The sequence below is a fragment of the Gastrolobium bilobum genome, unplaced genomic scaffold (assembly GCF_033153095.1).
Source record: "Gastrolobium bilobum isolate Gb01-03AN ecotype WA unplaced genomic scaffold, APGP_CSIRO_Gbil_v1 utg7932, whole genome shotgun sequence".
Taxonomy (NCBI): Eukaryota; Viridiplantae; Streptophyta; class Magnoliopsida; order Fabales; family Fabaceae; genus Gastrolobium; species Gastrolobium bilobum.
In genome coordinates this window covers 87,103-112,082 of record NW_026896578.1, presented here as the reverse complement: position 1 = coordinate 112,082, position 24,980 = coordinate 87,103, and the positions used below count along the sequence as shown (strand labels likewise).

Here is a 24,980-nt window from a genome sequence, read left to right as displayed (position 1 = left end):
AGTATTACCCTTGATTGTATTAAAGATTATTGATGTGTGACACTTTGAGCTCACCTATGTGTTTCTGACATACATTATGTTTCCTTGTTATTTTATGGTTGTATACACGTTATGAATTTTGACAAGGAAGTCTTTATAAGACATTATGTGGACCATTATGTTTTCTATATTATGAATGTTGTATTAGGGGTGTTCGCGGTCTAGATTGGATCGGTTTTAGAAACAAAAATCATCTGATCCAATCCCTTCGGTTGATCATATAATCATCTATTCAGTTTTGATTTTTTTTCAAATCCGATCCGATCCAATCCAATTTTTTTCGGTTTGGATTGGATCGGTTTTCGATTTTTTAAAAATCCTAAAATTTATTTCATGATTATTGTGCAAATAACATCTTTTGTATATATTGGCTTAGTATTTTTTTTTTTGAAATACAAAAGCATTAGTAAACTATAATATAATTTTTTTAATTTTAGCAATGAGATATGAAGCTCTACAAAAATAAAATTTTGTTGATGAGATATGACCAGATTTTTTCTTGGGTTTAGTTGATGGGTTAATGGGTCTTGGGTTTAGAAATTTTTAGGCTATGATTAGGAAAATACATAAGTAGGTAGAGAAAAATTAATATATTGGATCGGTTTGGATTGGATCGGTTTTTATCAATCCATCCAAAAACCGATCCAATCTAATTAAAATTTGCAATTTTTAATCGGTTTTCGGTTATCGATTTTTCGGTTCGGTCACCGTGGTTTGAATCGGTTTGGATTGGTTGATGAACACCCCTATGTTGTATGATGGATTGTTGGTGTTGTAGTATATGGAAGGGAATGTACTGAATTAATAGCACACTACCGCCATAACTCTCACTTGACAATTTATCTTTTATGATGACTAACATTAGAGATGAGCATATGTATATTATGATTAATCGGGCCAAGTGGGAGAATGTTAGAAATATTAAGAGTCAATTATAATATTAAAAATATTTTATTATAATTATAATATTAAGACTCTTGATATTACTCATTAAACGTTATATGACCCAATTAATTACTGATAGAGAGAGAGAGAGAGAGAGAGAGAGAGAGAGAGAGAGAGGGGGGGGGGGGGGGGGGGGGGGGGGGGGGAGAGAGAGAGAGAGAGAGAGAGAGAGAGAGAGAACATTTAATCTCAATCATTGATTTGGTATTTGATGGACATACCAGATTATAAATTATGGAATATATATATTAGGGATGGTCCTCTCTCCCCTTCAACCCTAATGTCATTCTCTCCATCAGAATACATATCAAAGTAAAGAAGGCTTAGAAAGAGAAACTACCCCAATACAATTGCTCACAAGATGATGACTGCTGTTAATCCTTCATCATCGATCGTTTCCGAGTATGTCTTTATATCTTATGTGTATATGAAAATCATGTATTCCCAAGATCCTTTATCATGTTCTTATTTTATGATTTATGAACATGATATATATTATGCAAACTAACAGAGTGTTCCATATACTTGTGCAAAAGCATATGAGATTTTATGTATTAATTTAAAGAAATAAATAATTACCAAGATTTTAAAAATATGAGTCCAAATCCAAATTACTAAAAAATAGAAAAAATAAAATAAGCTCGAGTCTCATAATATTATCATGTCCTTGTTGTAACGCCCCGTTGTACATTAGGAAACGTTAACATCACTTATGATATTAAGTGCAATTATAATCACATTAGTTCAATTAAAACTACGGATAAACTTTTTCTTTTAAACATTGTTCATTTCCTTTTTAAAACAAAAAACCAAAACCGTAATTGTAACATGTAACATTCTTTAAACTGAGACCACTACACTTAACCATTAACTCTAACCTTTTCATTATGATAAACTAGATGTCTAGGGCTTTCCGGCAAGATTTTACAATAACCATTTGCTTAAGTATAGCCAGAGTTATTAAACTCGCAAAGTAGCTGATGAAACTGAACTTTTAGAATTACAACATCAACTTCAATAATAAACTGGTATTGATATACTCATTCAATGGGTCTAGTATTTTACAGGATTATATCTCTATGTGTTAACTTCACATCGATTCAAACCTCACTCAATTTGGAGCTATGTAGCTCGAGTTATGTCAATTTTACTAAACTATATTCATGTTGAAATCGGGTAGCGCACTTTAGCGCATTGAGAACGCTTAAGCACGCTCTTCGAACACATTTTTCTTCCGGTAGCGCGCTTTAGCTCACCCTGGTAGATCCAAATGGCATTTTAAAGCCACTTAGCGCACTTTAACGCCCTCCAACAGATAGAAACAAGTTTAAATGTAACATTACTGAACTAGGGATGTCAAATCCTATTTCTCCAATTTCCTTGATACCTAATAGACTTAAATGGCTACCACATGTCCAACAAACATTATGGCACTCACATCCCACCATATTCATCAATTTATCTCTTACGTAAATCCTTGTACAAGTCTACAATGAGCAATAACATAATTATCAGATTATATCAATTGTCTCCATATCTAAAATATATCAATGCATTCCAAAAGAATTTAGCTACTACACACATTATCAAAGTCATTGGCTATATACAACATGTAACAATTAACATCACAATGATCATGGGCGAAGTCTCAAAATATACATCATATGGCCTCAAAATTTACATATACATATGATGATACTAAATGAGATGCACTCCAAAATGACAACAACAACATCATGCATCAATCTATATCTACTTGTGCTTCCTGCCAATAGAGGCTCCTGCACCATCAGTACCTGAAAGGGGATCCCCACAACATAGGGTGAGATAAATATATCAGTAAATCAGGAGTCCTTGGAGGATCTCTTCACCCCAGATTTCACTTACAGTGTAAAAAGAAATAATCGTAAATAATGCAATATATACATATCTATGCAGTGTGTAAAACATCTCCATAAGACATCTCTCTCGTCGTCCTAAGTATTCTCAGATTCAAATAGTCCTACTAGCCAACTAAACTACAAAGTATGAATTACACATTGTCATGCAACATACAAAACATACGGAAACATCCATACGTACATATATCAATGCATTAAACTACCTTATTGCAATTATATACACAATAATAACCACTACCCCATTAGGACTTGGTGGAACAATAAAGTGATAAATCCTAAGGTCTGAAGGCTGACCTCAAATGCTTCAAATCCAACATTTGTTCACCATCAAATGCAAACAATCAAGCTTTGTTTTGAATCTACAATTTTACCAAGTAAACACCTACACAATGTTCCATACAATCAATCAATACAAGTTGATGAATACCAATATATTCATCACAATACAAATAATTCCACACCACAAATTAAGCATGAACTTATCAACTCAAATGGGTTAATCAAGTTCCATGGCTTCCTCCAATGGTTGATCACTCAATGAAGGTCCACAAGGCTCAATCCTACCAATACAATGGACATGATCAAACCTCCAATCAACCAATGGCTTGGAATGCAAAGAAACTCACAAACAAAGCTTGAATTTTTGAAAATATCATAATATGCCCAAATGACGATATAGACTCATTTCTACTAATTAAATCATCATTTAAACAACTTTTTCAAAGGGCTTAAGCCTTAATCAACCTCTACACTACCCCACCATACATGCACATTCATGAAATGGAACCCTAACATACCCAACATCATAAAACACAAGGAAAGTGAGATTTCTTACCATGGATAGCCTTAGAATCACTTAGGGAGTAAATTTCAAGCTTTAAATCAACCAATGGGTCACTCCAAGTCCACCAATCTCAAGCTAGGGCGCTACTCTCATCTCCCTTTTTCTCTCAATGCAAGACTTTTTGGTAGATTATGGATTAGCGGTTATGTTTGTCTCACAATTCTAAGCAAGATTGGTCCAAGAATCAAGAGATTTGGTTGATAAATGGAAAAATTAGATTTTGGAGTTCAATGGCTATGGTTTCTTCGATTCTCCCTCTGCCAAACGAAAGAGATGACACAAAATTGTGAAGGAAATGCAAAGTTAAAGACTTAACTTTGGTTAGGTAACTTTTCACTGGGTAAAAATTTATTTATATCTTTATCTTCACTATATTTCAAACTTTCCCTATTAATTCAGAATATTTTTTTAACTTTACTTTTTTATTCCGGATAATTTTTGCCTACACATATTTTTATCCCAAAACTCTCACTGTTGCAGTTTTAACCAAAAGTGACTTTAATTCTTTTATTTAACCCCTTTACTTAATTAGACCCAATAATATATAATTAAATATTTAATCATATACAATTTCACAAACACATTGATTAGGGTTATTATACTTGTGGTCCTAGTTGGTTTTTTATTATACCTCGTCTACAAAAATGCAAAATATAAATCATATCCAATAATATGTGACACTTACAAAGTAGTAAGAAATTTTTTAACTTCTTTGTTTTACGTATATAAGATTTGATTGATACACGCCCTCAAAGCATGTTAACATGTTAAATTGACTTAGTTGAGCATAAAAAAAATAAAAAATAAAGCAAGGCCATGCATGAATCCATATTGCAGTTGAAGACTATGCCAAATGGCAAATGGTGCCTAATACCACCACTAATAATAGTATTACAAAGACACAGAAGCAAGTACAGAGAGCCTTTGGATTCCCCAAACACAAGCGTTTTGATTTGAGTTGTGGAAGTGACAGATGGACAATCTATATTCAACAAAACAGACACCTTTTATTCTTGAAATTTGCTGAGGATTCATTGATGCCACAAAATAAAAAATGGCTTCATTATTGCTAACCAAGGCCAACCAACAACACAAACATGAGCAGCAACTGGGGGAGAAGATAACAAAAGGGAAGAGAATAAGAGAAAAGAAATTAACATTTCCTATGTGTAGAGAAGGAGAGACACATGATGCCTCCCCTTCTCTCTAACAAACTGTGACAAAAAAGAAAAGAAAAAAGAAACAAGAAACAAGAAACAAGAAGGAATTAAGATGAAGAAGATGTTTGGAATGTCATGTGGTGGCAATGATGAAGAAGCAGATGAGAAAGAGATTGAAACAAAGGACGATGGCAGCCAATACAGCTTAACAGGCATTCTTCTTCCATCTCTTGGTGCCACCGCCGCACGTGGCAGCCGGAGACCTAAGCTCCGCCGTTTCATTATCTCCCCTAGTAACCATCGTTACAAGTAAGATTGAATGAGGTGACACAAAACACCACTTTTCATTCACTATATGTATGCTTTTATTATGAATTTATATATGAGTTAATGTTGGAAATAAATTATTTTATGGGGGTACGTAGATATGTTACATTGTTATGAATATGAATCATAAACTCATAATGATAGATGATAATTGGTATATTGCAGACTTTGGGAGAGGTTTCTTGTGATATTGGTTTTCTACACAGCATGGGTGTGTCCGTTTGAATTTGGATTCCTACTTGAGAAATCAAAGGGTGCACTACTGATTGTAATGGACAATGTTGTGAATGTGATTTTTGCTATTGACATTGTTCTCACCTTCTTCGTTGCCTACCTGGACAAATCTTCTTATTTGCTCATTGACAACCCTAAGCTCATTGCTTTGAGATATGCTAAGTCATGGTTGATCTTGGATGTTATGTCTACCATTCCTTATGAAGTTGTTTGCATTGTGTTGCCGTCTTATCTTCAAACCTATGGCTACTTCAATATTCTCCGCCTTTGGCGCCTCCGTAGAGTCAGTGCCATGTTTGCAAGGTAATCTCAAAACCTTTCCTTCTTTAATAAACATTGACGAGACTTGGAGCAGCGGTAAGGTTACTCCTTATGACTTGAAGGTCAGGGCTCAAGTCACGGAATCCTCGGCACCCGAGTTTGCATTTTTTTGGTTTAATAAACATTTGTGAGGGCAATTTTGTTTTGATTTTACTTTTTCTCTTACATTCTATCTTTTATATATAGGAACTGAGTAGGATATTCTTTCCCCTATTTCTTTATTGTGTCAGATTAGAAAAGGACAGGAATTATAACTACTTCTGGGTGCGCTGTTCAAAGCTTATGTGTGTGAGTACTTATAACACAGTGAATTTCTTGGTTGATAGCATAAAACAACCTATCTTACAAGTCATTATGCCATGCATTTGTAGGTTACTCTATTCTCAGTGCATGTTGCTGCCTGCTTTTACTATTTCATTGCTGCACGGCGTGAACGAAAATCTACATGGCTTGGACTTGTTTCTGATTCCTATGACGACAGTTTGTGGGGCCGCTATGTGACATCAATATACTGGTCCATTGTGACTCTTTCATCTGTTGGTTATGGTGATCTGCATCCTGTAAATATAACCGAAATGACATTTGACATCTTCTATATGCTCTTTAATCTTGGACTTACCGCGTATCTGATAGGAAACATGACCAATTTGGTTGTCCACCGGACTAATAGAACTAAGAGATATGTAAGTATATTCTGCCTTATCCTTCTGTTTTTCACCATAATTTATTGACAGTTATAGTCTATGGAAAGAAAATTCACACTGCATCAATATCATGGTTCTATAATACTAGATCTGTTCTTTCTTTTACTTTAGTTTTTTCCAAGAGGCTCATTGATTATGGTTTTGAATGTGTTTTTGTGGCATATTAGAGAGACACTGTCCAATCTGCCTCATATTTTGCCCAAAGGAACAAGCTACCTATTCTTTTGCAAGAACAGATATTTGCTCATTTGCTTATGAAGTACAGAACTGATTTAGAAGGACTGCAGCAGCAAGAGATCCTTGATTCCCTTCCAAAAGCCATTCATTCTAGCATCTCAAACTACCTTTTCTATTCACTTGTTGACAAAGTGTACTTGTTTCGTGGAGTGTCAAATGACCTACTTTTTCAACTGGTAATACTTTTGTGTTTGCTATATAACCCCCTTGTGTTATAAAAGAAAACCCTGAAGTTTTGGTTAAACAAAACCTGAAATGATGGAGAAAACTTATTTTGAAGTAAGATCTTTGATCTGTAAACTTGCAATGGTACAATTAAGAAGCCTCTAGAGAGATCAAAAATATTTTTTAAAAAAGAAAGATGTTCTATCTTTACAAGTTTATTAACCAAGAAATCTTACATTCAGCCAGTCCAAAATATATACCTCTAATTAGTCTCAAACTGATATAAGCTCTAAGAACAATTATTTGTATGTTTGCTTCTTGTTATTCTTTGTGTTTTGAATGAACAGATTGTTTGATGTGCCTATGTTCAAAATTTGAAGGTCACGGAGATGAAGGCAGAGTATTTTCCTCCAAAGGAAGACGTGATTTTGCAGAATGAAGCACCAACTGACTTTTATATAATGGTCACTGGAGCTGCTGTAAGATATTGTATTTCTTTTTTATTTTCATTTACCCTGTTATACATAATACATTGTTTGAGATTGGTCCAAATTGCTACATTTTAAAAATAGGAGAGTAAACAACCAAAAAAAACCAAGTAGGGTAACATTATTGCAATTAAAACTAAGGAGATCATGAGTGTAACTGAGACATTTTTATTCTGTAACTGTCCTTTTAATATGAAATAGGTGATTTCTCACAAATCTCCTTTCTCCATGTAGCTGTTTTTATAGAAAACAGGACAAACTTTAACTTTCATTTTCTTGTGACTAACAGGATCTTATCATTAAAAAGAATGGAATAGAACAGGCAAGTTTGTTTACATTAACACTTTGTGAATGATCGCTACTTTCCTTTATGTGATGTCATGGGATTGACTACATGAAAAGACTTGTTTCTATGACTAACAAAACGTGTTGCCTGCAATTATACCAGGTTGTTGGTGAGGCAAAGACAGGAGATGTAGTTGGGGAAACAGGAGTACTATGTTACAGGCCACAGCTGTTTACAGTTCGGACCAAGCGATTGAGCCAGCTTCTGCGTTTGAATCGAACTGCATTTCTAAATCTTGCTCATTCAAATGTTGGAGATGGAACAATAATCATGAATAATTTTCTTCAGGTACATAAAATACTTGAGCTCTTACGTATTTTGTTTTTATCTAGACATGATTAGATATGGTTTAGCTTCTTATGCATATTCATTTACTTAAAGAACAATTTTTTTTTTCTTTCTAGTTTTATACACTTCACATTTTTTTATCACTTTTATTTTCTGGTTCTATAATCTTTTGGTTTTGATTCATTTAATTTTCTGGTCCAATGGCTTAGACTGTAGAACAAAGTTTCTTTGTTTGCACCCCTCCCTGACTTCCCCTATTGAATCCCACTATTGAAAAGGTTTTCTTACTTTTAATGGAGACATAAGCTATTAAATCTCAACTTCATTGCCTAATATTTAACTTCTAAACCATCTTTCATCTGACTTTTCTACATGGTTTCATAAACAATTCCAAGTAGAGGTGTAATTGGCCTTTCAGTTATTTGGTACTTGATATATTTCCTGAAATTTGCAAAGGTGCTGTACATATTGGAAAATAGTCCCACTGAGCTATGGTTGCATGTCCAACTCTGCATCTTAAAAAGATTAGAAGAGAATATAAATTTGAAAAAAGATTCAAGAAAACATTTGTTGATGGTGATGTATATACTACAAAACAAGATGATGATGCAATTTTTTTTACATGAATAGTTTATTTGTTTGAGAATTTTTATTATGTTGTATGGAGCATTGTTCCTGTGTCTGTGGATGTGAAATTGTTTAAATGTCATTAGAATTAGAAATTACCCCAGGACATAAAAAACATGGTTTTAGGACCCAACAAACAGCTTGTTTCCCATGGAGAGGATTGTCTATGACATTGATATGTTTTATACCTTGTTGCAGCATATGCATGAATCAGGGGATCCAGTGAAGCAAGGAATTTTGGCAGAAACAGAGGCAATGCTGGTTCGAGGCAAAATGGATTTGCCTATCAGTTTATTGTTTGCAGCTAACAGAGGTGACGATATATTGCTGCTTAAGTTGCTGAAGAAGGGTTCAGATCCAAATGAAACAGAAAAGAATGGAAAGACAGCACTGGTTAGCAAATGTTAATTGCTCTAGTGCAAACACGTACACATACATGTACATGTACATGCATATGCATAAACACTATACTTAACATTTACAACTCTACTTTCACATGTAACAGCATATTGCAGCTTCTAAAGGCAGTGACCATTGTGTAGCTCTGCTTCTAGAATATGGAACTGATCCCAACATCCAAGGTACACTTAGGGATTTTTGAAAATTTAATTACTTAGATTGATGCTGTTTGTCAATACCTTCTAAAAACAAGTGATGAAAACATTCAGCAAATGATTTGCCTCAACTTTTTTTTATTTACTTAAAATGAGTTATTTTGTCCACACATAATGAATTCATTGCTTCATTAATTATTCATTGTTGGGATGAATTTTCAGTACTAATTATTGTTTTATCAAGCACACGCTGCACACCCTTTGGTGTTATTAGTAATAACAACTTTTTTTTTATCATAAAGGAGTTGTGTTAGTACTGTGTAGTCTCTAATTGCTCTTATTAATACAGATTTAAATGGAAGTGTCCCACTATGGGAAGCAATTATGGGTAGGCATGAATCTGTCATGAAACTTCTAGTAGACAACGGCGCAGACATATCATCTGCTGATGTTGGCCATTTTGCATGCACTGCTGTTGAGCAAAATAACTTAGAATTGCTCGAGTACATTGTTCACTATGGTGGGGACGTGACACGGTCCACAACCAATGGAACCACTGCACTGCATGCAGCAGTTTGTGAAGGGAATGTTGAAATAGTTAAGTTCCTTCTAGACCAAGGAGCAGACATTGATAAGCAAGATGATAATGGCTGGACTCCAAGGGCATTTGCAGATCATCAATGCCATGAAGAAATACAAAATATATTTCAGAAAAGAGGACAGAACAAAACACCTAGTGCTATTCCTCAAGTATCAAAGAATGGAGAGTCCTATGTTTGGAGGTGTCAAAGTGAACCCTTTATGCCTGCCATTCCACAAGGAAGCATTCCACCTAATCAAGAGTCGACATGGTTTGATAATCGTCAGAGAAGAAGGGCCAGCCCTTTACGAAATTCATTTTTTGGAATGATGTCAGCTGCCAAACGTGGTAACTATGCATTTATCTTTCAAATTCGTACAAATTGGTGATTTTTTTTAACTTGTATGCCTTATTTTTCAAATGGCTCAAGGAAAGAAAGCTAACAAAATCTTGGTATTGCATATATTCAAATCCTAGAATGGGTTGAGATAAATACAAGAAAGATAGCGTGTTAGACATTACATACACACACACAGAGAGAGCCATCAAGTGTAAGAATAAGAACTCCTTCACTCATTATTAACCGTTGATTCTACTTGTATAAAATATGTAAATAATCAATTCAACCCAAAAATTTAAGCTGTTGGATGAAGTTACATTAATGATTTTTATATATCTCTAATATGTCCCCTCACAAGAGAGCTCATTGGTAACATGTCCCCTCACAAGAGAGCTTATTGAGTTTGAAAGGCTATGACCTATCTGTGCTAAGAAATTCCATAAAGAAAATAGAAGACAGCGAGAATCGAACCTAGGACACCGAGGCTCTGATACCATATAAAGAACCAATTCAACCCAAAAGCTTAAGCTGTTGAAAGAGACTACATTAATAGTTTTTATATATCTCTAACGTAATCATTCTAATTGACTAATTTATTAGAGATGAGAGAATTCACGTGAACCTGTTAGATACAAGTATAATCAATGATTAATAATGAAAGTAAGAGATATTATTGTTATACTGATATAAATTGATCCTTTCCATATAGATACTAATATGTATATATATAGTCATTTCATTTCATTGTTTGAGTGCCAATGCATTCAATCCAACATTTCATTTCAGAACAGTTAATCAGTTTTACTTTTGTTTTCAGACAAAAGAGATTCCCCAACATCTCAAAGCAGTCACACTACTACTCCAAAGGTGAATGAATTATCAGCCAGAGTAACGCTTAGTTGTCCAGAAAAAGGTGAAAGTGCCAAAAAGCTTGTGTTTCTGCCAAAGTCCATTGAAGAACTGCTACATATTGGTGCCCAAAAGTTTGACTTTTCTCCCACCAGAATTTTGACCAAAGAAGGAGCTGAAGTTGAAGACATAAACGTGATAAGAGACGGTGATCATCTTATTCTTGTACGGGACTGAACACTCAACATAACTTTGCTAAACCCTTCTTTTTCACGGGTATACATTGTGCAGCTGTATACTGCCACTGTGCCTCTTTTTTCTTTGGGCCACATTTTTGCCATATAAAAAAAGAAAAATTATACTCTTATATTGCATAAGATTTATCTCTCATGTTACAATCGTATAAAAAAAGGTGTCTTTTTTTCTTTTTTTAAAATTGGTGGACCCCACTTAATTTATTTCGCAACATAAGATAACTTCTCTCCTATAACATGAGAGAAATAAAGTCCATAAAAAATATATGTGTTTCTGGGCATCTTAGTTGTAAAAAAAGGAGGAATAAAGCAAATATAATAATTGAAAAGTGTTACTGTTACTATATAGTATGAAAGTTTGTGTATATACAAATTTAAGGCTTTAATATTTCTAAAGTGAATGTAGATAAGCTATTTACATTCACTCTCAAAACGATGTCGTTTTGGGTTAAAAAATTATAATAAAAAAGACTGTTATAACCTTGAAATAAATTATAATTATAAAAATACCTTGATTTCCGTCTCAAAACGACGTCGTTTCAGGCTCACTGTAAATAAGTTATCTACATTGACCGTAGAAAAAGCGAACCCCAAATTAAATTTAAAGGGACGAACTTGTATTTCTGTTTATACAAATTTAAAGGGATAAACTTTGACAATTTCAATAAGATAAACTTGTTAACAACTTAAAAATTTTAAGACCGCTTTATATAGATAAATAAAATTTGAATACTAAAACCATGCAAGTAACATTTTTTACGAATTAAATTGCATATTTTCAAGCAGAATAATCAAAATAACTTTAAAATCAGTAATTAATGAGTGTATGGTAAATATGACTATGTTTTGTTCCCTCTTGCTTTTTAAAAAATAAATAAATGAAAACATCACACTGTTGTTGTTTAACCTGTTCATAATTAAATATTCTCATTTTTTTTAAAGAACATGGTGTTAAGAACCTTCTATCCTAAGGTTCTTAACATGGTATCAGAGCCTCGTGTCCCGGGTTCGATTCTCGCCGCCCTCTATTTTTTTTCAAGTGAAATTTCTTTTTCGTACAGGTAGGTGAGCCTGTGCATTGTCCACTCTTCAAGCTCGGTGGGCTCTCGTGTGAGGGGACGTGTTGAGATATATAGTCCTTTGGTTGTATGTGCAACTAATGTGGAGTTTATAAGGTCTTGGGCACTCCCACCCTTTGAGCTAGCTTTTGGAGTGGTGTATCCCAAGGTTCTTTACATGGTATCAGAGCCTCACCGTCCCCCCTTTAAAGTGGAATTAAAAGTAAAAAGCACAAAAAGGTAAACAAAAAATGGGTCTGTGCAATTTCCACGCTTCTAGCCTAAAGGGCTCTTACGTGAGGGGGCGTGTTGAGATATATAGTTCCACATTAATTAGATGGAAAACTAATATGGCCTTTATAAGGCCTTGGACACTCCCACCCCTTGAGCTAGCTTTTGGGGTGTTGTATCCCAAGGTTCCTTACATGGTATCAGAGCCTCACCGTCCCCCACTTTAAAGTGGAATTAAAAGTAAAAAGCACAAAAAGGTAAACAAAAAATGGGCCTGTGCAATTTTCACGCTTCTAGCCTAAAGGGCTCTTGCGTGAGGGGGCGTGTTGAGATATATAGTTCCACATTGATTAGATGGAAAACTAATATGGCCTTTATAAGGCCTTGGACACTCCCACCCCTTGAGCTAGCTTTTGGGATGGTGTATCCCAAGGTTCTTTACACATGACATTGTTACAATATTACAATATTAATTAAATAATAAGCTCGAACAATTAGTGTTTAAGTTGATAACTATGTGGGAAAAGTATTTATCTTTTTAAATGATACAATTTTATGTCATTTTAAGTGAAACAATTATGTTTTAGTGTATATTTCTTGATTATTTACATTTTCTTTCTTTCTCTCTCTTTCTAATTTTGTGAGGGAGAGATAATGTAAAATATCAATAAATATGTACCAAAGCACGATCTTTTTATTTATTTTGTTTAATGAAATAATATATTTTAAAATGACAAACATTTTTTCTCCCTAAATCTTGCATTATATTTCAACTTCACTATTATCAATTTTTATTCAAGCCGAGTTAAAAAGCACCTAAAAAATTAAGATAGAATAAAATAAATTCTAGTTCAATTTTAAATTTTTATTTGCTCTTCCACCATAACACTTGTGTTCAAATGACTTGTAGAGTTGTAGTTAGAATTTTATTGAAGCAAAATGAAGCATTTCATTTCATTTTATTAACCACCTTTGTTACAAGATTGTGCCAGTTTTTATCAAACAAATGAATCAATGTAAAACATTTTTTATTAAGCTAAACTAAATAATTTTTCCTTCTTTATCAAACAAATCCGGAATATCTAATGTTCAGCCTTTTTTGTTTTTAATTGAACTATAGCTCGATTTAAATGTCTACCATGAAATTTCAAGCATCTCAGCAATATTACATTCAATTTAAGAAAATTCAACGTCTTTTGTTTTAATAAATAAGAAAGTTATATTTACAAATTTTTTATTTACAAACTACACTATATACAATATACATGTACCACGGGTAGTATATCTCAACATATAGTGTACAACCCCTAATAAATAATACAATTTGTAAATTTATTTTTTTGTAAATATAACTCTTCCCTTTAATGAATTGATGTATTATTTTCAGATTATTACATAAAAATTTTTGTAAAGAGTTCGACTAGTTATCAAGATTATAATTGTTCAAGCGGGTTGAATAATTTTTGGGTTCATTTTTTCTGCAAGTGACGGCAGAAAACTTATTTGCATTGAGCTCAAAACGACGTTGTTTGGGACAAAAATCAAGGTATTTTGATAATTTTAATTTATTTCAGGGTTATAATAGTCTTTATCATTATAATTTTTTAATTTTTCAACCCTATAGTGAGATCATTTCGAGAGTAAATGCAAATAACTTATCTGCAGTCAATGTAAAAATATTTTTCTGATAATTTTTATGGGAGAAGTGTTTTCTATCTCATGCAATCTCAAAGTAACATCGTTTTAAGATTTATAGAAAAAAATGAGGGTATACATATATATATATATATAGGGCTTAACATTTCTGCAGCAGCCGTAGATAGTGTTATCTACAGCTGACACAGAAAAGTGGGCCCACGACTTTAAAAAAAAAAAAAAAACTCAGAATCCGTTGCCATATCCTAGGATTCGGACGTGTATCCTTGCATGCTGTAGGTACAGCAGCTGCAAAAATCATTTTGCCATATATATATATATATATATATATATATACTGGGTTTGCAAAATATAATTTTATCTCATGTGATATTAAATCCAATTTTTGTATATACACTTTTTTTTATATATATATATATATCTTTCCTCTCTTTTATATATATATATATATATATATATATATATATATATATATATATATATATATATATATATATATATATATCCTCATACAACAAATTTCTTGCAACAATTTTCATTCCTTATAGAATCCGTTAAACTTAGAATCTCCATCTTACACGATGTTTTTAAACAATGTTGAAAACAGTGAGTCCGGCATGCACGAAAACAATGTTTAGAAACACAGTAACGATCTAGGCGTGTTTTTCAAAGTCGAAGCCAGTAACAAATGTAGCATAGAAATGATTAATATATGTTCACAATTTTCGAAAGGTACATATTTGAAGGAATAAATCTTTGGTATTATTGGTGTATCAAAGATTCAATACATCTCACTAATAAAAATATTACATGTTAGTTAATTTTTTTTTTTCTAACAGATTCTTTCTCTCTGATGTGCAATGTTCTTATTGATGAAATACATTAAATCTAAGTACAACAGTAATATCAAAGATTTATTCAGATTAAAGGCGGTGGAATTAGAGAAAAGTTATTCTGGACAAGGTGCATGTGCACCTTTTATAAAAGTAAAAAAAAGTCAGGATATAAAAGGAAATAAGCAAAATGATAAAGATAAAAATGTCATAAAAAAATTTTATTTTAAGAAAAAGGAACATCTAATAACGGTGCACCCGGTACACAATAATTTTTCTAGGAAAAAAGTTATTGTGGACCATGTTTGATACAGTACCATGTTGATTATCACCAACAAAATAATGCTGCGTAGCACTCAGGCTGGTTTGCTACTTGATCTAAATATTGGGTCAATAAATGTTCTTACAAACTGGCTATGGTAACCAAAGAGCAAGTGTTAGAAAGAATAAAAAAATAAAATAAAAATAAATCCAGAGAAGTATGGTATTTTTGGATTTTCTCATTTCCTTGCTCCTCCCCCTTTTCTTTCTCATATCATATCAGTATCTCCTCCACCCTCTTTTTTTGGTTTTTGTTTTTGTTTTTTTTGAACTTAGTATTCAACTAAAGAAGGAAAATGACCCTTGAACTCAACATTCTGGTAATACTGAAGCCTATTTCAAAGTTCAAATGAATAATTCACCAGTGCACTTCTTCTCTTCACCCGATTGAATCCTTAATTTCTTGTTCCGTATATAAGATTGTCTTCAATCTTAATTGACTTTACAAGAATCTAGAGCATTACATTCAATAGGAGATAATACTCATATATCAACCCCATTTGTACATGCTAAAAAAAAGGTCAATGGAGATAGACTTCATCATATCCTCATAGCTTCTTCAGGGTAAACCTGTCCAAGTCCAAGTCCATGCCACTTTTAGCTAACACCCCTCATCATCCAAAGACAAAAATAATATAAATACTATATAGGAAAAAAGAAGTATCTTTTTAAACGACACAAACTTGTGTCCTTTTAGGTGATTTACACAAAGTATGACCGGTCATACTTTGTGTAAATCAAAAGTTATTTTTTTTTCTCTCCTCAGTCACATCACTGACGTGTAAAGTGAAAAAAAAAAATAACTTTTCAGATTGACACAAAATATGATCGATCATACTTTTTGTGTAAGTCACTAAAAAAATAAAGTTGTGTCCCACACAAGTATATATTAATTGAAACCTTTAAATGGTTCTATTAGTCCTTTACCTGAAACTGCCTGTCTTCACTGAAGCTGTAGCTGAAGCTGCGGTTGCTTAAGCTTCTACTATTTTGGCTTACAGTTCTAAGTTTCAATTCTCCCCTGTGGGTTGTCATCTCATCCAATATCTCTGCATCATAATAATCTTCTGATCTGTCATCACTGTCAGTATCATGTGGCTCCTTATCCTGATCAAACATTTTCAACATTACTTAAAACCTTGGATTGTAAAGTATATACAAATATGCACAAAAAATGTATTCATAATAAATCTTACCCTCATATTATGGGTAGCATGTGCATTACCAACAATTTCCTCGTACCCAGCAGCATCTAGTTCCTGAAGATGGTTAGGCTTGAATAGCTTTGGAAGCAAATGTTCTCTTATTGTTATGAGAAGGAAGAAAGGTAGTGGAAACAATATTCCTCCAATAGGTATCCATGTCAATCCGTAACAGATCACAAAATATACAAACTGTATGAGTGTAAATGCAGCTATGGTCTTGAATGGTACTGACTCCACGAATGAGGCATGAGAACCTTCCAAAATTCTGCCCAAACAGACAAGCATTAGTACAATGACAAAACTGAACACGTGATTATGGTTCAAGTACCATGCATGAGCAAGTTGTTGAAATGACAATCATTGCAGCAAGACTTAAAGACATTGGGAATGGATGTGCATGAGAATTTTCTGGTGCATTTCATCCTGAGAGAATGTGAAAGCAATTTCTTTTCTAGAGTACATACACACTCCTTGGGAGAATGTTAATTAAATTTTGTACTCTTGCTAGATTACTAGCTCTCTGCTAATATGGTAAAAGGTATTTCCATCACAATCACAAATAAAAGAGAACTTTGGAAACCATGAAGCAATCTTCAATTTCAAAACCATGTAGTGTTGATTAGAACTCTACTCATAAGAATATACTTACTTGTAGAGCCGGCTTGGGGTGATGAAGAGAAGCGATATCCTTTCCCAAAATTGATTCCCTGGGAGACTATCAATTGCCATGTAAGCAAAATATCCCCATAGAACTGAGGTAGGTATCCTTTTGATGACAGGGACTGCTAAAAGAGATAGACCAACTAGGAGAGATTGCAATAAGTTGCTCATTCTTTGCTCATTAACCCGGACAGGTAGATATGCATCTATGTGTTTATCTGGATCAAAATTTTCCTTTGCACCATCTTTTACATCAGATTTCATTACAGCCTCCTTCAAATTCTCCAACTCTTTATCCTGGACCAAATTTTAAAAAGTTGATTTAGTTAATCTTGGACATGTACCCTTAGAAACAAATATCTATCAAGGCAGCAATACTTACAGTAGGTGCTGTATCCATTTCTATAAACACAGCTTGCATCTTTCCATATAATTCAGAGTTGCTCCCTTGTTGCTTAATGCATTCCTTGGCACTTTTTACCACCTTCTTTCGGATCAACTGCAAATTGATAGATGTTATAGAATCTATTTGAGTTGATATTTTAGACTTAAAAAAGAGTTTTGATGCAAAAGATGGTACTTACCTGCCTCCTGAGAACTGCTAAACTCTTCGTATGCATGGGAGACTGAGGAAGGACTCCATTTGATGGAGGAAGGCCAAGAATACCGCAAATCAGAGTCTAAAGATCAAAAGGATATGTATATATGTCATGCAACTTTATAAATGGAATTAACATAAATGAACAAAACTTTATAGGAAGCAGGGCTTTTAGACAAAATAACATACCATTATTCCAAGCAGGAAAATATCATAGTGGTAGGCAGATGGTTTTTGAAGGTTATATTCCTTCTGTTGAGCCATCTTTGAAGCTACACTGTGATCAAAAAAGTATAAACCTGCTATCATCACAGCTGGAATAAATGCCCCAAAGATATAAACCAAAGGTACCTTCCCCATATCCTGCAGTTTGCATTCAACCATGTTAGATGATTTTTAGGACTTGCATAACATGAAATTAGTCATTGCTCGCGGTTCACATTCACAATGTTGAACGCACGTCTTATATAAGAGCAACGGGAGAGATGAAAATCAACAGAGGTAAGAAAACAATATTTTGTGCTAAGCATCCTGCACCATGGAAGGGACTAATTATGTTTCATAAGAAGATGAAAAAATTATACTACTTGCGTGTGTAACAATACCTTCACTACTGTCCAGTGGTAGAGAGACGCAGGTTCCCAGGGAAGTGGGCAAAGCAGCCTTTTAGGAACACCAGATGGAACTTTGCCTGGTACAGTATAAGATAGTGCAGTCCAAAACACTACCATCATTGGGACCCCATAATCTGCAATGAAACCTCGTAGCCACCCTGCATTGAATGCCAAAATGAAGATTAAAATAATGACAAGAGAAATTGGCACAACAGTTGGTGTTGATGCCATGTGATTTGGAGGTCACAAGTTTCAATTCATGTAATTAGCCTCTTGCAAATATAAGGTAAGATTTTCTACTATACACTCATTCACAATAGATGTAATAACCCTTTATAACACGAGGCCGCATTTTAAGAGAAATTAAGTCTAACATGAAAACATTTTGTGTGTGGTCATATATGGTAGATTGATATTTGGAGATATTTACCTGTTCCATAATGCCATGATCTTGCTCTTCTGCTTTTAATGGCAGTGAAAAGCACCCCAAAAGAGAAAATGATTGCAAGTAATCCATTAGTATACTGCCAATGAAATTGAGATTCCTCTGACAATGGATTTTCAGTCTTGGTTACACCGAACTCGCTTATGAGTCCCTGTGGATACAAACAATTGTCAGGTTAAATCCTACAGTGAAAAACTCACAATCTATTGTGCTAGAAAGAGTTAGCAATAATATAACCTCTATTGCCTGTTGAAAAAAAAGGACAGTGATCAACATGCCAAATAATTCCTCAGCAATTCTTGTGAACCTACTGATAACTGTGCACGCGTTAAAAATTGCAAGTAGTATTAGCAAGAGTGATGTCCAGACACAAACCCTGCAACACAGATTAGCATGTAAGAGTTAAACATATATAAATATACTACAATTCAAGAATTACAAGTGAACAATGAACTAATGGAAAAGCCAAAACATAATTGTAATGTTAACTGCTATACATACCAACCAGCCCAAGGAAGAAAAAGCTTGGCCCCAAGTTCAGGCCTTTTTTTGCAGAAATCGAACAGAATATGGTACATTATGACAGTGGGTTCCGCAACTCCTACAATTAACAAAGGCTGGCCACCAAATATTGAGTGGATAATTCCACAAATAGAAGTAGATGCCAATGTTTCCACTGTGCTCAAGCTTCCACCTGCAAAAACATGATATGAATCGATGCTAGCTTATAGAACAGCAAACGTAATATCCACCAAAACCCTGAAAGTGACTCTATCACTATACTGTTGTCTTCAAAGAGGTAAAGAAACCAATTTCAGCTCAGAAGCTTAGACAATTGAGCGAGGTTATATTAATAATTTTATATTTCTCTAATACATCTCTTCACACAAGAGCACATTAAGTTCGAAGAATGGATGATACATCAAGTTCAGCCTATTTGTACTATAAAATCCCATAATATGTAATTAATTATTTAGAATTGGGATAGAGACTATCGAACACGTGACCACTTAGTCACTAATACTCTGACTTATATTATGAAAAGAATCAATTTCAACCCAAAATATTAAGCTATCAGGTAAGGTTACATTTTGAAACCATTGGAGAAGTTTTACCTGTAACCTCCTTAAGTTGCTCTCCAAAAGCAATGACAGGGAGAGCAGAAGCGAAGAATATGTAGAAAGTTGGAGCCAATATCCTAGCATTAATCAAATAACCATATATCAAAATTGGGCACACACACACACAGAGAGATAGAAAAAAAAAAGGGGGGATGGACAAGAATTACCTAACGCCACAACGGATTGCACTATCCCAATCTTGCTTATAGCATTCAGCTCTTCCTTTGACATCTTGAATTATTCCTTTAAACGGTCCCATAGCTGATGAATTAAAGAGTTTAGACATATATAAAGAGAATTTCAGTTGCTTTTGAGTAAAGTACCAGAAGAAAATATAATACAAACCATATGAAAGTAAAGGAAATTTTGGGAACTCATTTCTCCTTTCTTAAACACTATGAAATTAAATCAAGGATTTCCATAGGTTTGCTAGCAAAACATATGAAACAAACATGATATATATATATATATATATATTGTTCAATACCCTAAGAACCTATGCAGGTCAAACAAGTAGGACTTTGGTGGATAGAAAAAGAACCCGGTCGTAGAATGAAATAATAGAAAATGAGGGTAAATTTCAAAATCCTCATTTTTTACTCTCCCGATTATTATTTTTTTTTTTTTGTTTAATAATTTTGTTTTGCAACTTCTTCTGTGTTAATTGAGGAGAAGTGGGCAAAGGAGAATGAAAAGTTTTAATCCGTCATTTGGAGTAAAGCTTGTCATGAACATCAGAGAAAAAGGACACGTAAAAATGGGTGGTGAAAATGAAGAAACCAATCCTGTTATATATAAGAGAGGAGCATAATGAAGAACCTCTCATATGCTGCATGCATGTGCAATAGCAGCACGTACATAAATTAATAACGCATGCATTCAAAGATGACAAAGTAACGAATAACAAAACAAAACCATGACTTTTTATATAATAAATTAACGATGCACAAAATTTATTTTGCATAAGGAAATGGGAATGTAATAGAAATTGAAATGGTACATGAAGTGCGGGCCCAGATGGACCCTCAGAAGGAAATGGTGCAACGCAGGAGGGTCAGGAGGCTTGAGGTAATAGTGATAAATGTGGAAGAAGAGGGTCGCCGGAGAATCCAGATTACGGAGGGTGTGGCTCTCTCTGGTATGTTTCTCTCTCTCTAACGCGGGGAGGGTAGAGAGAGAGAGAGAGGGAGAGGGAGAGAGGGGGACAGAGAGACAGGGAAGAGAGAAGGGTGACATGTAAAAATTAGAAAGGGTTGAAAAAGCAAATGAGCGAGTTTTGTGGGGTTGTTTGGAGAAGAGATACATCTGTAACATTCTAGGATATCGATCGGATGCCCTCATGATGCGGTCCTCTTAGATTCCATCATTGTTCATGCATTTTTTTTTTTTTCTCCTTCGAACCTTCACAAGCCTCACTTTGATTTTATTTTATTTTATTGATTAATCCGGATTTTAGTCAAGTGATTTATGATTGATTTTTTTTTTTTTATGGGAAAAATATTTTTATTTTTGCATTAGAAAATATTTTTATTTTTATAACCCAATGGGTGCAGCTCAGTTGATAACTTGGCGCTGAGTTAGTGCGGTTGGATATGTGTTCGATTCCCGCTGAATGCATTCTTGAGGAGGTGGTTGAACCTTTAGCCATCACTGTTCCCTCGCACTCCAGATTAGTCTCATAGCCGACTCAAAGAGTCGAAGCTCGTGGGGATACCGGAGGGAGCCAACTCGTCTCAAAGAGATAATTAGGGTTGGGTAACTCCAAAAAAAAAAAATTTATTTTTATATCACACTCACATAAAAAATAGTAGCTCTTATTATGAAAAAAAAAGAGAAAAAAAATTAATAGGATCTGCTCACTTTTACGTGAATGTGGCATAAATATTTCTGCAGCAAAAATAAAAAATATTAAACCCTTTATTTATTTGTTAAATAATATCATATTATTAATTCCAATATATGTATTCTAAATTTTACACAAAAATAGAATGTTTTGGTTTTTATTGTAAAAAAATTTCTTAGCTACACACTCACATAAAAGTAAGTGAGTCCTACTAAGATTTTCTCTCTTTTCTCTTTATAATAAGATTCACTTATTTTTACGTGGGTGTGACAGAAAATTTCAATTTGCAACAAAAACAGAAACATTAAAACCAAATTATATTTACATGCATTAAATATTTTTTAATTTTTAAATTAATTTTTCATCTTATATTATGTTTTTGAATTATTAAATTTACGCGAGGATTTGTTTTAAGATTAATTTCGTCGTGGCACAATTTAGTTCCACTGGTGTCATTATCTTATCAAGATATCGTTGGTGTTAGGTATCAATTGGATAGACTCAATCTTATCTTTAAAGAGAAATAATATTTAAAATTGTATTTTAAGATCATGGGTTAGAACGTGAGTGACACGCGCACAATTTTTTCACCATCTGCTACGGTTTCATTTAGAAACTGATTTCCATGGAAAACCTGAACACTGAACAACAAGAGATATTGTCTGAATTGAGGAAAAGTATCAAACAATCGAAAGATGGAGAGGAATTCGCGAGCAACTCAGCTAATCGAGGAGAAAACCTTGCTTCCTTCATGGATGAACACTCGGAACTGAAGTCCAAGCATGGGCAGAGGCAACCAATAGTGAGAATGGCGTTGCAGGAGATTTTCAAAACTGGGAGCATATCTAGAAACAGAGGTGTTCGAAACCCTGAACCCTATGCTACGTGAGGTCTCGGATTGGGCATTTCAAACCATATTAAAGGAAGATGGGACAATAAACATCAAGTGCTCTCGCGAGGCGAAAATGAGGATAAAAAGCCCTGGCAAAATGCACTCATTGTGAAATTGCTAGGTAGGAAGATTAGGGTTGGTTTCATGAAGAAGAAATTGGAATCCTTCTAGGCCAAATCAGGTTCCATCATTGTGGCTGACTTAGGGAATGAGTTCTGCTCTATCAAGTTTGCTAACCTTGAAGACCTGAACTTTGCGATTACTGGAGGACCCTAGATAATTTTAGGACACTACCTGGCTATTCGCAAATGGGAGCCTTGCTTCGACCTTAAGAAGGCCAACATACACAAAGTAGCAGCTTGGATTTGTCTAACAGGTATTCCTCAGGAATTCTTTGAATTTCCTTTTCTTAACTACCTTGGTAATGAGATTGAGAAAGTTCTAAAAGTTGATAGAACCACTACCAATGGAGATAGGGGAAGATTTGCTAGAGTTTGTGTTGATTTAGACTTGTCCAAGCCTCGAAGAGGTGATATCTTCTGGAAGGATATAAAAGGAAGATAGAATATGAAGGCTTATACCTTATATGCCTTCACTTTGGTTGTTATGGCCGTAATAAGGACTTATGTCCTGACTTGGCCAAGATGCAACCTTTGAAGACTCCTACCGAAGCTGTGGAAGTTCCTATAGTAGTTATGGAGGTCCCTGTTGATCCCCATCTTCTCCCGACTAATCAAAGGGTGGGTCTCTAGATGATTGTCCAGAGAAGGAACAAACCCCAACCTGTTAAACCAAGTAGTGCGCAAGTGGCCAACAAAACCTTTGGTACGAATCTATCTAATGGGAAAGGTCCTAAGTCTCAAAAGTCAACTAAAGGGAAAGACAAAAGTTCTACACAGAACAAGAATCCAAACCAGGCCTCCAACTCTAAGTCTCGAAGCATGTCCTTCTCTGCAGAAGCCTTGATGAAATCGCCTGGAAAAATCCTCTTTTTAAGGCTAAAGCTCCTCAAAGTTTTTTCAATGGGCCTCCTAAGCCTATCTCCATTCACCCCCGTACTATCAACTTGAACGTGAGGGCTGATACTAGATTAAAAATACAGATGGAAATATCTGGAGTACCAAATTTATCTCTATCTCGATTGGTAAAGAAGTGGTGGAGGGAGTATCTAAAATCTCTATTCAAGAAAAATTAGATAATCCTGTTTTTGAAGCAGAAGGGCAAAATATGGAACCCTCAAATCTTTCTCTTATTCAAGAAAATAATATTTCTGGCATTGCGAATACTTTCGAGGATGGTTCCTTACTGGCAGATGCTCCTGATATTATTGTTATCCCTATTAACAAAGGGAGTGATAAGAAGAACGACATGGATTTAGTCATCCTGCACAGTGACCAAATGGAGGTTTCTCGATACACAAGTTTCCAAGTTCTTCCTAATTCTGGAACCCTATGTTGTTTTTAATGAATCGTATTTTCTGCAATTGCAGGGGAGCAGCGAAAAAGCCGTTTAAAATTACGCTGAGAAACTTCTCTAAGAATCGTAAGGTTGGCTTAGCTGCAATCTTGGAACCTAGAATCAGTGGAGATTTGGCCAAAAAAAATTAAATAACTTGGCTTCAAATCTCATATAGTTGAAGATGTTATTGGTTTGAGGGGTGGCATCTGGCTTTTGTAGGAAGAAAAGAGTTTTTCTATTGATCTTATAGAAAAGTCCTCTCAATTTATTCATGTGAAGTGTACTTGTGCTAATGGTATTGTTTTTCTCCTTAGTGTGGTCTATGCCAGCCTTAGAGAAGATGTCAAGAGAAATCTATGGGCTGATCTTAGAAGAATTAGCAATTTAGTGGCTGATCCTTGAGCAGTTACGGGTGATTTTAATGAAATTCTGTTTGCTAAGGAGAAAAAAGGTGGTATTCTGATTAACCTGGCCAGATTCTTAACTTTATGGAAGTTTTGGATGATTGCCACTTTATGGAAGTTGGTTGTTCTGGGTTGAAATTTACTTGGATGGGTGCCAAATGTCTTCATGTTGAGAAAGTTTATAAGTGTCTGGATAAAGTTTGTGCTAATGCTATTTGAAGAACCACTTTTGCTGAGGCTACTGCTAAAACTTTACCCCGACTTAACTTAGATCACAACCCTATTCTATTGTCTCTTTTCCCTAAAGAGCTGTCCTGGAGGGAGAGACCTTTCAGGTTCTTAGTGGCTTGGCGGGACCATAGCAATTTTATTCGGTTCCTCAATCAGGCTTGGAACCTCCACAGTAACCTCAATGATCCCTCTCTAAGCTTGTTAATC

At 34.4% G+C, this 24,980-nt stretch overlaps 2 protein-coding genes across 2 annotated transcripts; one reads left to right on the top strand and one right to left on the bottom strand.

Annotated features, from left to right (window-relative positions):
- The first annotated feature begins 5,001 nt into the window (after positions 1-5,001).
- On the top strand, positions 5,002-11,208 carry LOC133300701 (potassium channel AKT1-like). The gene is made up of 12 exons (XM_061500274.1): positions 5,002-5,198; positions 5,382-5,753; positions 6,002-6,059; positions 6,143-6,454; positions 6,643-6,888; positions 7,258-7,356; positions 7,655-7,687; positions 7,814-7,999; positions 8,825-9,019; positions 9,132-9,207; positions 9,530-10,108; positions 10,918-11,208. The coding sequence occupies exons 1-12, from the start codon at positions 5,002-5,004 to the stop codon at positions 11,184-11,186; spliced, it is 2,622 nt and encodes an 873-aa protein (XP_061356258.1). The 3' UTR covers positions 11,187-11,208.
- A 4,089-nt stretch (positions 11,209-15,297) lies between these two features.
- On the bottom strand, positions 15,298-20,359 carry LOC133300705 (probable boron transporter 6). Its single transcript, XM_061500278.1, has 13 exons — positions 20,113-20,359; positions 19,940-20,022; positions 19,326-19,518; positions 19,062-19,200; positions 18,810-18,975; positions 18,371-18,537; positions 17,955-18,128; positions 17,752-17,847; positions 17,550-17,666; positions 17,157-17,464; positions 16,499-16,772; positions 16,230-16,409; positions 15,298-15,872 (listed from the first exon to the last, which is right to left on the bottom strand). Exons 1-13 carry the CDS (start codon positions 20,229-20,231, stop codon positions 15,843-15,845), a joined length of 2,046 nt encoding a protein of 681 aa, XP_061356262.1. The 5' UTR covers positions 20,232-20,359; the 3' UTR covers positions 15,298-15,842.
- Between the last annotated feature and the right edge of the window lie 4,621 nt (positions 20,360-24,980).

Coding starts and splice junctions, on each gene's coding strand:
- LOC133300701 (XM_061500274.1), top strand. CDS start 5,002: ATGAAGAAGATGTTTGGAATGTCATGTGGTGGCAATGATGAAGAAGCA. Junction 6,060..6,142: donor GCTGTTCAAAGCTTATGTGT/GTGAGTACTTAT, acceptor ATGCATTTGTAG/GTTACTCTATTCTCAGTGCA. Junction 7,688..7,813: donor AAAAGAATGGAATAGAACAG/GCAAGTTTGTTT, acceptor CAATTATACCAG/GTTGTTGGTGAGGCAAAGAC.
- LOC133300705 (XM_061500278.1), bottom strand. CDS start 20,231: ATGTCTAAACTCTTTAATTCATCAGCTATGGGACCGTTTAAAGGAATA. Junction 20,023..20,112: donor GCAATCCGTTGTGGCGTTAG/GTAATTCTTGTC, acceptor GATTAATGCTAG/GATATTGGCTCCAACTTTCT. Junction 16,773..17,156: donor ACCCCAAGCCGGCTCTACAA/GTAAGTATATTC, acceptor CTGTTTGGGCAG/AATTTTGGAAGGTTCTCATG.